The 17745-nt window shown below is 43.3% G+C and overlaps 1 protein-coding gene across 6 annotated transcripts in view; it reads right to left on the minus strand.

Moving 5' to 3' along the window:
• The window catches only part of ciapin1 (cytokine induced apoptosis inhibitor 1), a 61953-nt gene that overhangs the window by 1640 nt on the left and 42568 nt on the right, over positions 1 to 17745 (minus strand). For all 6 annotated transcript variants that reach the window (XM_061823631.1, XM_061823630.1, XM_061823632.1 and 3 more), the window contains 2 exons: positions 17476 to 17597; positions 9992 to 10070 (listed from right to left, as the gene is read on the minus strand). In XM_061823631.1, coding sequence (XP_061679615.1) covers positions 9992 to 10070; positions 17476 to 17597 — 201 coding nt within the window. The remainder of the gene's footprint in view (positions 1 to 9991; positions 10071 to 17475; positions 17598 to 17745) is intronic.

A 17745-nucleotide genomic window follows, 5' to 3' on the forward strand; every position in this document is an offset into this window, starting at 1 on the left:
ACAAACCTTTTAATAATCAAGAACTAATTCATAAAAAACAGTCATATCTCAAATCAACATTAAACAGACACTTAACACTCAAGTACTCATTTGAGCTTGAGTGTGTATGCGCTGGCTGACTGTTGGCAGTCCCCATTCATCAAGCGATCAAGCCCTGAAAAGCCACAGAACTGCTTGTATTTACTAATTTGCCCACAGCTTCAAAGGTCTTGTATCGACCAAGTACACATACTAAAGATCTTGAACATTCCCTGACATGGCGGCATGGTGGACGACTGGTTGAGGGCCTGCCTCACAGTTCAGTTCCCCGCATGTGCGGGGTTAGCATGTTCTCCCAGTGTTAGTGAGGGTTTTCCCTGGGTACTCCGATTTCCTCCCACATCTCAAAAACATGGATTAACTGGAGACTCTAAACTGCCCTGGGGTATGATTGGGAGTGTGAATTGTAGTTTGTTTCTATGTGCCATGACCACAAGGGCGTCAAAATTCAGTTTAGCACGTTCAAATGCAGACGAAATAGGACATGCTTTGCTTTAGAAACACTTACTGGTAAGCATTTGTGAAGTTGTTGTTTTTTTATTTAGCCATAAACTGATAAATAAAAATGGCTTTTCTATCCTGAATGAATATATTAAGATTTCGGTCTTGTTTTAAAATTATGCAAACACCGTGTATTTAGTCTAAATTGGAATATTTTCACAAATACAGATTTGAATGAACGAAATCCATTTAAATTGTCACATTAATTTGATAAGGCCATAACTTTTGGGTTTTTTCTCCCTAAATATATTTTCACGTGGTGAACTGATGCTATAACCAGACAGTACCCAGAACCGTCCACCCCCAATTTAGTCACAATTTTCTCAAGTTGTCATGAGCAAAAACACTAAATTTTATACTGAAAGCAGTACACCGGTATCTTGTGGTTTTGTTTGGACACTAAATACTTAAAGTAGAAATATGTAAATGGAGTGAATGGTTCTGTATACTGGACTGATATGGGTCTTTGAGCTGTAGAAGTTTGTGAATGTGAACAGATTTTACAATTTTTTTCATCATATCCACAGGTGTGCATGTAAATGCTGTAGACCCATGGAAACAACAGAAGAATGTTTTTGTTTCCATGAGAGTCAACATATTAACCAGAAAATGGCAGATTATCCAGACCATCCACATCCAGAAGAGGGAGGAACATATAGTGACCTACAAGAGCGGAGGTAGAACCACGCAGGTAGATTATATTTTGTGCAGACGATGTAATCTGAAGGAGGTTACTGACTGTAAAGTAGTGGTAGGGGAGAGTGTAGCTCGACAGCATAGGATGGTAGTATGTAGGATGATTCTGGTGGTGGGTAGGAAGATTAAGAAGACAAAGGTAGAGCAGAGAACCATGTGGTGGAAGCTGAGAAAGGAAGAATGTTGTGCGGCCTTCCGGAAAGAGGTGAGACAGGCTCTCGATGGACAACCGAAGCTCCCGGAAGACTGGACGACGACAGCCAAGGTGATCAGAGAGACAGGCAGGAGAGTACTTGGTGTGTCATCTGGTAGGAAAGGGGAGAAGGAGACTTGGTGGTGGAACCCCAAAATACAGGGAGTCATACAAGGAAAGAGATTAGCGAAGAAGAAGTGGGATACTGAGAGGACTGAGGAGAGGCGAAAGGAGTACATCGAGATGCGACGTAGGGCAAAGGTAGAGGTGGCAAAGGCTAAACAAGAGGCATATGAAGACATGTACACCAGGTTGGACACGAAAGAAGGAGAAAAGGATCTCTACAGGTTGGCCAGACAGAGGGATAGAGATGGGAAGGATGTGCAGCAGGTAGGGGTGATTAAGGATAGAGATGGAAATGTGTTGACTGGTGCCGGTAGTGTACTAAATAGATGGAAAGAATACTTTGAGAAGTTGATGAATGAAGAAAATGAGAGAGAAGGAAGAGTTGAAGAGGCAAGAGTGAAGGACCAGGAAGTGGAAATGATTACTAAGGGGGAAGTCAGAAAGGCACTACAAAGGATGAAAAATGGAAAGGCAGTTGGTCCTGATGACATACCGGTAGAGGTATGGAAGCAATTTGGAGAGATGGCTGTGGAGTTTTTGACCAACTTATTCAACAGAATACTAGCGGGCGAAAAGATGCCTGAAGAATGGAGGAAAAGTGTTCTAGTTCCCATTTTTAACAACAAAGGGGATGTTCAGAGCTGTGGGAACTATAGAGGAATAAAGTTGATGAGCCACACAATGAAGTTATGGGAAAGAGTAGTGGAGGCTAGACTCAGGACAGAAGTAAGTATCTGCGAGCAACAGTATGGTTTCATGCCTAGAAAGAGTACCACAGATGCATTATTTGCCTTGAGGATGCTCGTGGAAAAGTACAGAGAAGGTCAGAAGGAGCTACATTGTGTCTTTGTGGATCTAGAGAAAGCCTATGACAGAGTACCAAGAGAGGAACTGTGGTACTGCATGCGTAAGTCTGGTGTGGCAGAGAAGTATGTTAAAATAGTACAGGACATGTATGATGGTAGCAGAACAATGGTGAGGTGTGCCTTAGGTGTGACAGAGGAATTTAAGGTGGAGGTGGGACTGCATCAGGGATCAGCTCTGAGCCCCTTCCTGTTTGCAGTGGTAATGGATAGGCTGACAGATGAGGTTAGACTGGAATCCCCTTGGACCATGATGTTCGCAGATGATATTGTCATATGCAGTGAAAGCAGGGAGCATGCAGAGGAACAATTGGAAAGATGGAGACATGCACTGGAAAGGAGAGGAATGAAGATTAGCCTAAGTAAAACAGAATATATGTGCGTGAATGAGAAAAGTAGAGGGGGAAGAGTGAGGCTACAGGGAGAAGAGATAGCGAGGGTGGACGACTTCCAATACTTGGGGTCAACAATACAGAGCAATGGAGAGTGTGGTCAGGAAGTGAAGAAACGGGTCCAAGCAGGTTGGAACAGCTGGCGAAAGGTGTCTGGTGTGTTATGTGACAGAAGAGTGTCTGCTAGGATGAAGGGCAAAGTTTACAAAACAGTGGTGAGGCCGGCCATGATGTACGGATTAGAGACGGTGGCACTGAAGAAACAACAGGAAGCTGAACTGGAGGTGGCAGAAATGAAGATGTTGAGGTTCTCGCTCGGAGTGACCAGGTTGGATAGGATTAGAAATGAGCTCATTCGAGGGACGGCCAAAGCTGGATGTTTTGGAGACAAGATTCGAGAGAGCAGACTTCGATGGTTTGGACATGTTCAGAGGCGAGAGAGTGAGTATATTGGTAGAAGGATGCTGAGGATGGAGCTGCCAGGCAAAAGAGCGAGAGGAAGACCAAAGAGAAGGTTTATGGATGTGGTGAGGGAAGACATGAGGGCAGTTGGGGTTAGAGAGGAAGATGCAGGAGATAGGCTAAGATGGCAAAAGATGACACGCTGTGGCGACCCCTAACGGGACAAGCCGAAAGGAAAAGAAGAAGAAGAAGATCATCCAGACCATCCACTGCAGTGCATGACAAAGCACCCAGGAGTACTTGAGGTTGACTATCTCCAATTCAGGCAACAGGATCAGCAATGACTGCATTTTCCACAACACGAGTAAGAGCGATTTTAAAAATGATAAAGACTAATATTTCTCCAAATCAGATCATGTTTTTGCCATTTACACTCGGATTTTTCAAAATAAAGAATTGTTTTTATTATTGTTCCTGTTAAAAGCAGCATTTCTCCAATCAATGCTTGTTCAAACAAATTCCCATTCTGGAAAATTGTCATATGAGAATATTTTCTTATTTTCTGGTCTATAACTGCTTCTCGACAACTGTTTAGGGAATTGTAGGCGGAAATAACTACGTACCACTTCCATCCTGTTGTTATTTTTGAGAGATGGACAAGAGTACACTGCATTTATTTTTTTTTTTTTGTCTTTGTGGAAATGTTAATCTATATGTTTGTCCATCCATCCATCCATCCATTATCTACCGCTTTTCCGGGTCGGGTCACGGGCAAAGTTGCTTCAGCAGGGATACCTAGATTTCCCTTTCCCCAGCCACTTCTTCTAGCTCTTCCGGAGGGATCCTGAGGCATTCCCAAGCCAACGAAGAGACATTTTCTCTCCAGCATGGCCTGGGTCGTCCGCGGGGTCTCTCTTTCCGGTGGGACATGCCCGGAAGACCTCACCAGGGAGGCGTCCGGGAGGCATCCGAATCAGATGCTCCAGCCACCTCATCTGGCTCCTCTCAATGCAGAGGAGTAGCAGCTCGACACTGAAAACCTCCCGGATGACCGAGCTTCTCAACCTATCTCTAAGGGAGAGCCTGGACACCCTGCAGGAAACTCATTTCGGCCGCTTGTATCAAGGATCTTGTTCTATTGGTCACGACCCACAGCTCACACCCATAGGTGAGGATAGGAACGTAGATCGACTAGTAAATTGAGAGCTTCACCTTTCGACTTAGTTCCCTCTTTACCACAAAGGACCGATACAAAGTCCACATCACTGTAGACAATGCACCGATCCGTCTGTCGATCTCCCGCGCCATTCTTCCCTCACTCGTGAATAAGACCCCAAGATACTTGAACTCCTCCACTTGGGGAAGGATCTCATTCCCGACCTGGAGAGGGCACGCCACCCTTTTCCGACTGAGGACCATAGTCTCGGATTTGGAGGTGCTGATTCTCATCCTAGCTGCTTCACACTCGGCTGCGAATCACTCCAGTGAGAGCTGGAGATCACGGCTTGATGAAGCCAACAGAACCACATCATCTGCAAAGACCAGAGATGCAATGCTGAGGCCACCAAACCGGACAGCCTCTCACCCTCAGCTGTGGGGAGAATTCTAACCCTATGAACAAAATCGGTGACAAAGGGCAGCCTTGCCGGAGTCCAACTCTCATCGGAAACGAGTTCGACGTATTGACAGCAATGCTGACCAAACTCTGACAGCAGTCGTACAGGGACCAAACAGCTTGTATCGGGATTCCGTACCCCATACTCCCGAAGAACCCCCCACAGGACTTCCCGAGTGACACTGTCAAATGCCTTCTCCAAGTCCACAAAACCAGGTAGACTGGTTGGCGAACTCCCATGCACCCTTGAGGATCCTTCCGAGGTGTAGAGCTGGTCCACTGTTCCACGGCCAGGATGAAAACCATATTGCTCCTCCTGAATACGAGACTGGACTTCCCGACGGACACTCCTCTCCAATACCCCCGAATAGACCTTCATGGAGGCTGAGGAGTGTGATCCCTCGAAAGTTCAAGAAGGGTGAACACCACACCAGTCTGCCAATCCAAAGGTACTGTCCCAGATGTCCACGCGATGTTACAGAGGCGTGTTAACCAGGACAGCCCCACAACATCCAGAGCCTTTAGGAATTCCGGGCGAATCTCATCCACCCCCGGGGCCCTGCCACCAAGGAGCTTTTTAACCACGTTGGTGGCCTCAACCCGAGAGATAGAAGAGCCTGCCTCAGAGTACCCAGACTCAGTTTCCTCATGGGAAGGCATGTTGGTGGAATTGAGGAGGTCTTCAAAATATTCTCTCCACCGACTCACAACATCCCGAGTTGAGGTCAGCAGTGCCCCATCCCCACTATACACAGTGTTGACGGTGCACTGCTTCCCCCTCCTGAGATGCCGGACGGTGGACCAGAACTTCCTCGAAGCCATCCTGAAGTCATTCTCCATGGCCTCACTGTACTCCTCCCACAGCCGGGTTTTTGCCTCAGTGACCACCGAAGCTGCATTCCGCTTGTCCACCGGATACCTATCAGCCGCCTCGGGAGTCCCAGAGGCCAGAAATGCCTTATGGCCGCCTCAGCAATGGAGGCGCGGAACAACATCCACTCGGATTCAATGTCCCCCGCCTCCTCTGGGACTTGAGCAAAGTTCTTTTGGAGGTGGGAGTTGAAATTCCTTCTGACAGGGGAATCTGCCAGCCATTCCCAGCAGACCCTCACAATACGTTTGGGCCTGCCTTGGCAAACTGGCATCTCTCCCCTGGTGGTGACCAGTTGACTGTTCCGTTATTAGGGTTATTGACATTCCACATCCCTAGAGCCAGTTTCTATAGTCAGAGATTGAATTGCCAAGGTCCCGCCTTCGTCTACCAGCCAGCTCACATTGTACTTGACCCCTCAGGTTCCTCTCACAGGTGGTGAGCCCATGGGAAAGGGGACCCAGGTCATCCTATCGGGCTCTGCCTAAATCTAAATCCTAAATCCATTTTTTAATAAATAATCATAGCGGAGGTTTTTAGTTTTCTCCCTGACAAATGCCTTTCTCCCCTGATTACTCAGTTTACACAGGCGACCTGCTCTCGGAAGAGTCCTGGTGATATGGATCTTTTTCCTATTTTGGATAATGGAGGCCACCGTATTCATTGAAACTATTGAGACACTCCCGTCTCGCAGGTCCACAGACACTTCCTTTGACTTCATGCTTGGTTTGTGCTCTGACATACGCTATCAGTGTTGTTTCGTTTTTGACCGTTTTATTCGGAAGAACAAATGTTTTTAGTCAACGAACTGAACCGAAACAGTTCATGAAATGATTCGTTTTTTTAGCTTGACCATCATGAAGAGAGTGAGTCGGCTTGGAGTGGAAACTGAATTGATGAAGGGTTCTGGAAGTGAAGAGTGATTTGTGGAATGAGTTGTTGTACTTAAGAACTGAAGAGCGGTTTATGCCGTGAATGTTTTTGTACTGAGGAACTGAAGAACTGAAGAGTGATTCATTCAGTGAATTGGTCTACTTAAGAACTGAGGAGGGATTCATGCAGTGAACATGTGATTTGAGGAACCAATGAGTGAGTCATTCAGGGGAGATATTTAAGTGAACAGTGATTAAATTGTGTGCTGAGAGTAAATCGTTCATTGAATTTATCACGACGTGGGACGCTTCTGGTGACGACTTCAGTGGACTATAATCACCATCTGTACAGTCGTAGTTCCAAAATTGAAGCTGTATCATTCGCGTTGAAGCTGCTCAGCCCATGTTAGCCTAGCCTAGATCGCTAACAAAAATCGCATCTGTTTTCTAATATTTAACAGCAACTTAAACATGCTTATCGGCCTAGTATTCCTTAGCTTAGCTTGCTAAAAACATTGAATGTGGACTCAACCTTCAACTACGAGAGTGAGAGCCATTGTGATTTGAATCGCATCCATCCTCATATCCTTTAAATCACCATATCCTTTTCACACAGGTAGTATATGGTTTGTGTACCTTATGTGCTGACTGTGTTTATGTGATTGCTCTCATTTGACCCAAACTTTAACATAGATTAGGAAGTATGTGAATTGTGTATCTTATGTGCTGACTTTGTTTATTTGATTGCTTCTTCTTTTTGATTATCTGCAGCCCGTTATTATGCTACCTTGTTGGCCCGTCCCAAGCCCGGATAAATGCAGAGGGTTGCGTCAGGAATGGCATCCTGCCTAAAACTGTTCCAAAAATATATGAGCATTCATCATACGAATTCCAGAACGGTTAGGTTATGGCCTGGGCTTCCTATGCCCGCCCCCGGAAATGTTAATCTGCAAGGTGTAGGTAGAAATTCAGATAATGTGGGTCAAAGTAAAAAAAAGAGGAGGAAAACGACTTAGTCGGCAGAAGAAGAGGAATGAACAGACCATACAGCTGGGTGTAGGGTCTTTGAAAGGAGGGACAATGACAGGAAAAGCTGAAGCGTGATTTGACATGATGATTAGGAGAAAAGTTGATATATTGTGGATCCAAGAGAGCAAGTGTAAAGGGAGTAAGGTTTAGGTGCGAGGTTTAAATTATTTCATCATGGAGTAGATGGGAAGAGAAACGGAGTAGGGGTTATTTTAAAAGAAGAGCTGGCTAAGAATGTCTCACAGGTAGGATGTGACCTTGAGTTGAAAGAGAAATTCTGGAAGGAAGTTGGCGAAGTAGTCCTGACCATCCCAGAGAGAGAGAGAGTTGTGATTGCTGCAGATTTCGATGGACAAGTTGACGAAGGAAACAGAGGCGATGAAAGGTATGGGTAAGTACGGCATTCAGCAAAGGAACTTTGAGGGGCAGATGGTGGTGGACTTCGCAAAAAGGATGGAATTGGCTCTAGGGAACAATTATTTCCAGAAGAGGCAGGAACATACAGTGACCAACAAGAGTGGAGGTAGAATCACGCAGGTGGATTATATTTCGTGCAGACGATGTAATCTGAAGGTTACCGACTGTAAGGTAATAGGAAGGGAGAGTCTGGCTCAACAGCATATGATGGTGGTGTGTCGGATGACTCTGGCAGCGGGTTGGAAGATTAAGAAGACAAAGGTAGAGCAGACAGTCAGGTATTGGAAGTTGAGAAAGGAAGAACATTGTGTGGCCTTTCCGGAAGAAGTGAGGCAGGATCTAGATGGTCAGGAAGAGCTTCCAGAAGACTGGAATACTACTGCCAAGGTATTCAGAGAGGCAGAAAGGAGAGTACTTGGGGTGTCTTCTGGTAGGAAAGGGGAGAAGGAGACTTGGTGGTGGATCCCCAAAATACAGGAAGTCATCCAAGGAAAGAGATTAGCAAAGAAGAAGTGGGACTTGGAGAGGACTAAAGACAGGCGGAAGGAATACATTGAGATGCGACGTAAGGCAAAAATAGAGGTGGCGAAGGGTAAACAAGAGGCAGATGACGACAGGTTGGATATGAAAGAAGGACAAAAGGATCTCTACAGGTTGGCCAGACAGAGGGATAGAGGGAAGGATGTGCAGCAAGTAAAAGTGCTTAAGGATAGCAATGGAAATATGTTTACTGGTGCCAGTAGTGTGCTAAGTAGATGGAAAGAGTACTTTGAGAACTTGATGAATGAAGAAAATGGGAGAGAAGGTAGAATAGAAGAAGCAAGCATGAATGACTGGGAAATGGCAATGATTACTAAGGGGGAAGTTAGAAAGGCACTGAATAGAATGAAAAATAGGAAGACAGTTGGTCCCGATGACATACTAGTGGAGGTATGGAAGCAATTTGGCGAGGTGGCTATGGAAACCTGGTGAACAACTACAGGAAACGTCTGACCTCTGTGATTGCAAACAAAGGCTACTGTACCAAATATTAACATTGGTTTTCTCAGGTGTTCAAATACTTATTTGCAGCATTATCACACAAATAAATCATTAAAAAAAAAATCATACATTGTGATTTCTGCATTTTTCTTTTGAGATTATCTCTCTCAAAGTGGACATGCACCTATGATGAAAATTTCAGACCCTTCCATGATTTCTAAGTGAGAGAACTTGCAATATAGCAGGGTGATCAAATTATTATTTTTTTCACTCTATGTGCGTGAATAAGAGGACTGCAGGAGGAAGAGAGAAGCTCCAGGGAGAAGAGATAGCGAGGGTGGACGACTTCAAATACTTGGAGTCAACATACAGAGCAATGGTGCGTGTGCTAAGGAAGTGAAGAAACGGGTCGAAGCGGGATGGAACAGTTGGTGAAAGGTGTCTGGTGTTCTATGTGACAGAAGAGTGTCTGCTATGATGACGGGCAAAGCTTATAAAACAATGGTGAGGCCGGCCATGATGTACGGATTAGAGACGGTGGCGCTGAAGAAACAGGAAGCAGAACTGGAGGTTGTAGAAATGAAGATGTTGAGGTTCTCACTTGGTGTGAACAGGCTGACTAGGATGAGAAATCAGCTCATTAGAGGGACAGAACAGACTTCGATGGTTTGGACATGTTCAGAGGCGAGAGAGTGAGTATATTGGCAGAAGGGTGCTGAGGATGGAGCTGGCAGGCAAAAGAGCAAAAGGAAAACCAAAGAAAAGGTTGATGGATGTTGTGACGGAGGACATGAGGACAGTAGGTGTTTGAGAGGAGGATGCAAAAGATAGGCTTAGATGGAAAAAGATGACACGCTGTGGCTACCCCTAACGGGTTAAACTGAAAAAAAATGTGAAAAAGTGAAGCACTATGATGGTACAATATAAAATAAAAACAAATGGAGTATGGACCCATTGCGTGAGAAACATGTTTAACATATCACAATGAACTCACACTTCCACATGCAGACTTGGGAAGAATCGTCTTTTGTTGTCCTTTACTCTCTTCTAGTTCCTCTGCAAGGCCACATGTGCTGCACAAACAAGCATGATAGATCACTGAGAACTGGGCAGAACACAACTACAGACTTTCAACAATAAAAGGGGTAATCAAATTAAAAAGTCTAAGCTTAGGTCAATTATTTTTAAGTTAAGCTGTGGAACATCATAGTTGTAAATAGGAACACCCGAACAGGAACCGCACCAAGGAACCAAATTCTAATACTAATTCATTCTTTTTCATTATTTTTGTTCCGCAGAATGAATCTCATTTTTGAGGGCCTAAATAGTGACAGATTCAAAAGAAACTGCATATAAATCAGAATTGTTGTACATATTTTAAATACAAATAAATGAAATAAAAAAACACTCAGTAACACCCCCTGTAGAGCACTCTGTAGAGAGTTTGGACAAGGTCTATGAAAAAGGGGGGCATGTGTCGCCTCCTGAGATATACAAAAAAAAGTCAATGGAAGCCAGATACTAAAGTGAACAGGAAGGGATTTTTTTTTTAATGAAGAATTTTAGCATAATTCTGTGCATTCACTTAGGTCACACTTTGGCAAACCTATCCTCCGTGTTTCATCTAATTGACTTCAAACTTGTTCTCTCCATACCTTGGACATTAAATGTTAAAAGCTTTTTATTTCCAAACATGAAATGACTGAAATGATCATCAAATTTTGATCATCAAATGCCCTGAGCCAGAACACAGGAAATGTTTCTTAACTCATTTGGTGTAGTGCTAATCGCTTACAAAGGTCTCTTTCCTGAAGTGTAAGTACGTGTGTGTGTGTGTGTGTGTGTATATATATATATATATATATATATATATATATATATATATATACCAATGTATGATTTTTTTTCACGATTTGTGTGATAGAGCTGCACATTATTTGAATACCTGTCTATCAGCTAGAATTCTGACCCTTAAAGATCTGTTAGTCCGCCTTTAAAAGTCCACCTTCACTCCATGTATTATCTTGTATCAGATGCACCTGTGTGAGGTCGTTAGCTCCAAAAAGACACCTGTCCACCCAATATAATCAGTAAGTCTCAAACTTATAACATGGGCAAGACCAAAAACCTGTCCAACGACACCAGAGAGAATTGTACAACTCCACACAGCTGGAAAGGGCTACAGAGAAATTGCCAAGCAGCTTGGTGAAAAAAGGTCCACTGTTGGAGCAATCGTTACAAAATGAAAGAAGCTAAACATGATGGTCAACCTCAATCGGAGTGGAGCCCCATGCAAGTTATCACCTTGTGGGGTCTCAATGATCCTTAGAAAGGTAAGGAATCAGCCCAGGACGACACGACAGAACTTGGTCAATGACCTGAAAAGAGCTGGGACCACCGGTTCCAAGGTAACCGTTGGGAATACACTAAGACGTCATGGTTTGAAATCATACATGACACGGAAGGTTCCCCTGCTTAAACCAGCATGTCAAGGCCCGTCTTAAGTTTGCCAATGATCATTTGGATGATAAAGAGGAGTCATGGGGGAATGTTTTGTGGTCAGATGAGGCCAAAATGTAACTTTTTGGTCATAATTCCACAAACAGTGTTTGGAGGAAGACAAATGATGAGTTCCATCCCAAGAACACCATCCCTACTGTGAAGCATGGGGGTGGTTGCATCATGCTTTGGGGGTGTTTTTCTGTACATGGAACAGGACGACAACTTTCGGCTTGTCCAGTTAGATGTCGCAACAGTGTGTCATCTTTTTCCATCCAAGCCTATCTCGTGCATCCTCTTCTCCAACACCCATTGTCCTCATGTCCGCCTTCACAACATCCATCAACCGTTTCTTTGGTCTTCCTCTCACTCTTTTGCCTGCCAGCGCCATCCTCAGCACCGTTCTCCCAATATACTCACTCTCTCGTCTCTGAACATGTCCAAACCATCGAAGTCTGCTCTCTCTTGCCTTGTCTCCAAAACATCCAACTTCGGCTGTTCACGACGAGCTCATTTCTAATCCTATCCAACCTGCTCACTCCAAGCGAGAACATCAGCACCTTCATTTCTGCTACCTCCAGTTCTGCTTCCTGTTGTTTCTTTAGTACCACAGTCTCTGTGAACATCCTGGCCGGCCTCACCGCTGTTTTATAAACTTCGCCCTTCACCCTAGCGGATACTCTTCTGTCATATGGAACACCAGACACCTTCCTTCTGTTCCACCCGTATGGACCCATTTCTTCACTTCTTTACCACACTCTCCATTGCTCTGTATTGTTGACCCCAAGTATTTGAAGTCATTCACCCTCGCCATCTCTTCTTCTTGGAGCTTCACTCCTCCGCCTCTGACATTCATGCACATATATTCTGTTTTACTTCGACTAATCCTCATTCCTCTCCTTTCCAGTTTGTGCCTCCATATTTTCTAATTGACCCCTCCGTAGAAATTGCGTCATCCGCATTGCTGACCAATCAGAGGCCAGAGATCTGCATAAACCACGCCCCTTGTTGGCGTCCGCTATTACCTCAGACAACGTTGCATGGTCCAGTATAGCTTTTGTTAGCGTTTTATCACGTATTTGGGTTCTTTAACAATAGATATGGTTAAGAGGTGTAGTCACGGACTTTGTAATAGTGACGACAGGTATCCTGAAAGGCTAGTTGGTGGAGTTCAATTCGTACCCTTTCCAAAACCGAAGACCCAGTACGAAAAATGTCTTTGATGGATCAAACTTTGTGGAAGACCGCATGATCCACTGAATCCATCTAAAATCAACCGGAAAAGAAGATAGAGTACGAAAAATGTCTTCGATGGCTCAATCTTTGTGGAAGATTGTATGATCAACTGAATCCATCTAAAATCAACTGGAACAGATGTTTGCACGAAGGTAAGCCCTATATTTGATTTTCAATACATGTCTCATACAAATGAATGAGCAGTTCTTCGCTTGCATAACATAGCTACGTGTGAATGATTGACACACTTGATCTGTGTTGAGCGATATTTTGCGATGATCTGACTCCACAAACGTGTCTCTTTGTTGCCGGCTAGGGAGCTAAGCTAAACTGGACTAGCGAGTCCTAAAAGCCTTCGATGTGCACCGAGACACCAAGACTGAAGGAAGGATGTTTGAGGACACTAAAGTAGTGATTGTTGTACTCGGTCGGGACTTACGTAGGTTCGGTACTAATTCAAGAATATTTATTGAGGAGAGCGTGTGACATTACACAAAGAAAACGAGAGAAACAACTCGTAAATCAAGCCTTGCCTTCTTTTCCTTGATACGGCGGTTCACAAACGGCTATACAGATACACATACAGATTCTGCACACAAGTGTGATAGGTAACACGAAAATAGGAAACTGTCAATGACGAATTCGTCTTTGGGTTATAATATATTATATTATGTGGCTTCTCGGTCTTCCTCTGACTCCGGAAAGATCTCGCGCTAATATCAATGGTTTCTCCGTCGATATGCATGTAAATACCATTGAAAAACCCCTCGCTGAAATACTTGAAGCCCTGCTGTCTGCTTTTCAACGATATTTCACTATTCACTAAGAATGCGAGTGAGAAATCAGCTGGTAAATCGGACAATTTCGCTCTAGTCTTTTCTTGCTGCGCCGCCATTTTTGCTAATTGTTTGTCTGAGGTTAGGACATGTGGGGTGACGTAACTTCAGGAGGCGTGGTTAAGTGCCCTGTACGGAGGGGTCAATTGTTCCTCCGCCTGCTCTCAGGACGACTGCACTGTACTAAGGAGAGGATGACCACGGCCATGTATTGTGAAATTTGGGGGAGCAACCTCTTTCCCTCAGTCAGAGCATTGAAGATGTGTTGTGGCTGGGTCTTTCAACATGCCAATGACCTGAAACACACAAACAGGAAAACCAAGGAGTGGTTCCGTAAAAGCATATCAAGGTTCTGGTGTGGCCTATCCAGTCCTAAACCCAATATAAAATCTTTGGAGGGAGCTGAAATTCTGTGTTTCTCAGCGACAGCCAAGAAAGATGTCTGATCTGGAGAAGATCTGTGTGGAGGAGTTGGCCAAAATCCCTCCTGCACTGCGTGCAAACCTGGTGAACAACTACAGGAAACGTTTGACCTCTGTAATTGCAAACAAAGGCTACTGTACCAAATAACGTTGTTTTTCTCAGTTTCTCTGCTCAAATACTTATTTGCAGCTGTATCACACGAATAAATCGTTAAAAAAAAATCATACATTGTGATTTCTGGATTTTTCTTTTGAGATTATTTCAAAGTGGACATGCACCTACAATGAAAATTTCAGACCCTTCCATGATTTCTAAGTGGGAGAACTTGCAATATAGCAGGGTGTTAAAATACTTATTTTCTTCAATGGAGTTGCTTCCAGAATTTCTCTTGCCGTATTCCCATACTTACCCATCACTTCTTCATCACCCCTGTTTCCTTTACCAACATGTCCATTTCAATCTGCACCAATCACAAACCTCTCTCTGTTTGGTATACTCTGAACTATTTCATCTAGTTTATTCCAGAATTTCTCTTTCCTCTAGGTCATATTCTACCTGTGGGGCATCGTCGCGAATCACATTGTACATAACACCTTCAATTTCAAATTTCAGCCTCATAACTCAATCTGATATTCTTTTCACTTCCAAGACATTCTTGGCCAGCTCTTCCTTTAAAATAACCCCTACTAGAGTTGTCTTCCAATCTACTCCATGGTAAAAATTCAAACTCTGCCCCTTAACCTCTAGCCTTACTACGTTTCCACCTGCACTCCCTCGGATGCATATCGACCTCTCTCCTAATCATCATGTCAACCAACTCCTGAGCCTTTCCTGTCATCGTCCCAACATCAAAGTCCCTACACTCAGTTGTAGGCTTCTGCCGAAGAATCCACTTTCCTCCTCTTCTTGTCTTTGACCAACAGAACACCCGGTGATGGGGGTGGACGTTGAAAAAGAAGAAGCGTCTTTGCTAGGATGAAGGGAAAAGTTTATAAAACAGTGCTGAGGCCGGCCATGATGTTCACAGAGACTGTGGCACTGAAGAGACAACAGCAAGCAGAAGTGGAGGTGTTAGAAATGACATGTTGAGGTTCTCGCTTGGAATGAGCACAATGGATAAGATCAGAAATGAACTCATTAGAGGGACAGCCAAAGTTGGATGTTTTGGGAATAAGGTTCAAGAGAGCAGACTTCGATGGTTTGGACATGTCCAGAGGCGAGAGAGTTAGTAAATTGGTAGAAGGGTGCTGAGGATGGAGCTGCCAGGCAAAAGAGCGAGAAGAAGACCAAAGAGAAGGTTGATGTGAGGGAAGACATGAGGACAGTTGGTGTTAGAGAGGAAGATGCAGGAGATAGGCTTAAATGGAGAAAGATGAGTGGCAAAGCTGTGAGAGGCTTCGCCGCTCGCTTGATCGGGAAGACTGAGGAATACTTCCATACACAGCCTCGAGCGGCACGGCTGCTCGGTTGATCGGGAAAACAGAGGAATACTTCCATACAAAGCCGTGAGCGGTTGATCGGGAAGACTGAGAAATACCGCTCAGTGTATGTGTATGGAAGTATTCTCCTGTCTTCCTGATCAACCGATACTGCTATTCGTTCATCAGATAAGGATAAATCAGAGAAATCAGAGTTAGTAATACGTCACATCCACGCATGTAGGTCATGTGACTCGCGAAAATGGCAGCGCCTCTGAAAATTTGTAATTGTTGATAAAAATATTCTCAAAAAACTATGAAATGAGAGGATTTAACATCATATTACATGACCTATTTGATACATTGTTAATCCAAACCAGTGGAATTCCCCTTTTAAAAAATCCATCTTTATTCCAACAGTCACAAATAATTTACAGTAATTTCTTGAAAATAATGCGCAAATATTTCCCAAAATATTTTCTAAAAAGTAAGAGCACATTATATTTAGGTATGGATGAAAAATAAAAAAATCCAATCACACAGTATAATCATATACAGGTACATAGAGTGGTAAAAAAAAGTATTCATATACATTTCGATATTAATTACGGTAATATGCACCCCCAACGTGAGCTCTCTGAGCTCATCAGGTACCTTACATTGCGATTGTTAGTATAGCATGCGTGTTGCTACTGCACCAAAGATCAGAAATGACTGCCCATGAGTTTATTTTAACTTACACTAAGATGAAAAATGTTGACTACAACGGCCAGTTGTGCAGCTGCTTTTAAAAGAAATGTGTCATCACTTGTGCCGATGATAGCGGGAACCCAAAAGTAGCATTGCAGTCCGAAACAACGATAGTTTGCCTCAATGGCTTGGGGTGGGTATCAAAACAACGTGAGCTCAAACTTCATAATACAAGCATCATGGAGACCAAAGAATAAATAAATAAAAAAACAGGACCCCACACACAATTGAAATGCTCACTTTTTTAAAAATGTGCCCATTACGCTCTTTTCTACATGGTTTGAGCTCACGTTGTTTTGATAGCCACCTGACGCCATAGTGAAAGCTGCTACAGATTGGAGGTGGAGAGGCTGCGCAACAAACTCTTGGAATTAAAAAAAATATTTCAAGTTATCAATGAGGAGTTCCACTTTGATGCATCAAAGGTAGTTACTATGGATCTTTTTCGGATTGGAGATGAATCATAATGCTTCTTTTGAATGCTTGGCCAAGAATGTGTAATGTAGTGGATAAACTGCACTATGCATAAATATTTAATGCAGTGTTTAATAAACAGTGTTAAATAGTTTATATTTTTAAGACTGTAATATGTGCTATCAACAGTATTAAAATGTTGTGCCATCTTTGAACATCTATTTTAGCTGGTTGAGGGATTCTGTTCAATTACAGGGACCAGGACAAGCGTGACCTGTGGCCTCTCTGGAGATTATATTACCAATACATCAGCACATGCACAATTATTATTATACGGAAATTTTTTTTGAAAAACAATACAAGTATAAACCTAACAAAGTATAAATACAGATCATTCCTAATATTCTGAGCATATTGGGTAGCGGCAAAATGATGGTGCGCATTGTTCATTGGTAGGAGGATTTTCCTGCTTTTTTAGGTCAACTTTGGTGATGTGCATTATACTTCAGGACGCATTATACTCGAGAAATTATGGTATTCATGACATAACATTAACCATGAAGATCACTGTGAACTTTTTTCTTCATTGCTTGCCTGCATTACTTCTCTCAATGCTCTGAAAATCTCGCTTGATTGGCCGACTCTGGGTCGGTGCTAAACTGAATCATGTGGGAGGAGTTACGGTGCAAATAATTGATTAAAATATTTACTGTGTGCATAAATGTACAACTCCAAATCCCAGAAAAGAATACGGTAAATTCACAACAACTTGTTCTAATTAAATTTAAAAGTGCACCTAAAAAAAAAAAAAAAGTGATTTCACATAAAAAGCAATCTGCATTTGGACAGCTTCACTTTTTGAGGACCCCTGCAATAACTTTATAGAATGCAAAAAAACTTACCAGTTCGTGCAGGCTTTCTTCTTTTTTCTTGCTTGAGTCCCACAGCTAGAAGCTTTAAGAGACACTGGGTCTGGCTTCTTCAAATCTTCTTCATCAAGCAGATCATCAGAGTCCACAAGGTCCTAGCAACAAAAAGGCAAATGAAGTTTAAAGTCACACATGCGAATGTCTCGAGACTTAACCTTGAGGTTCAAACAAGTCTACTTTGGCAAAAACTCAAGAAAGTCAAGTCAAACTATTTACATGTGATAAAAGTTATAAAAGAAAGAA

This window comes from Syngnathoides biaculeatus, chromosome 6 (genome assembly GCF_019802595.1).
Source record: "Syngnathoides biaculeatus isolate LvHL_M chromosome 6, ASM1980259v1, whole genome shotgun sequence".
Lineage (NCBI taxonomy): Eukaryota > Metazoa > Chordata > Actinopteri > Syngnathiformes > Syngnathidae > Syngnathoides > Syngnathoides biaculeatus.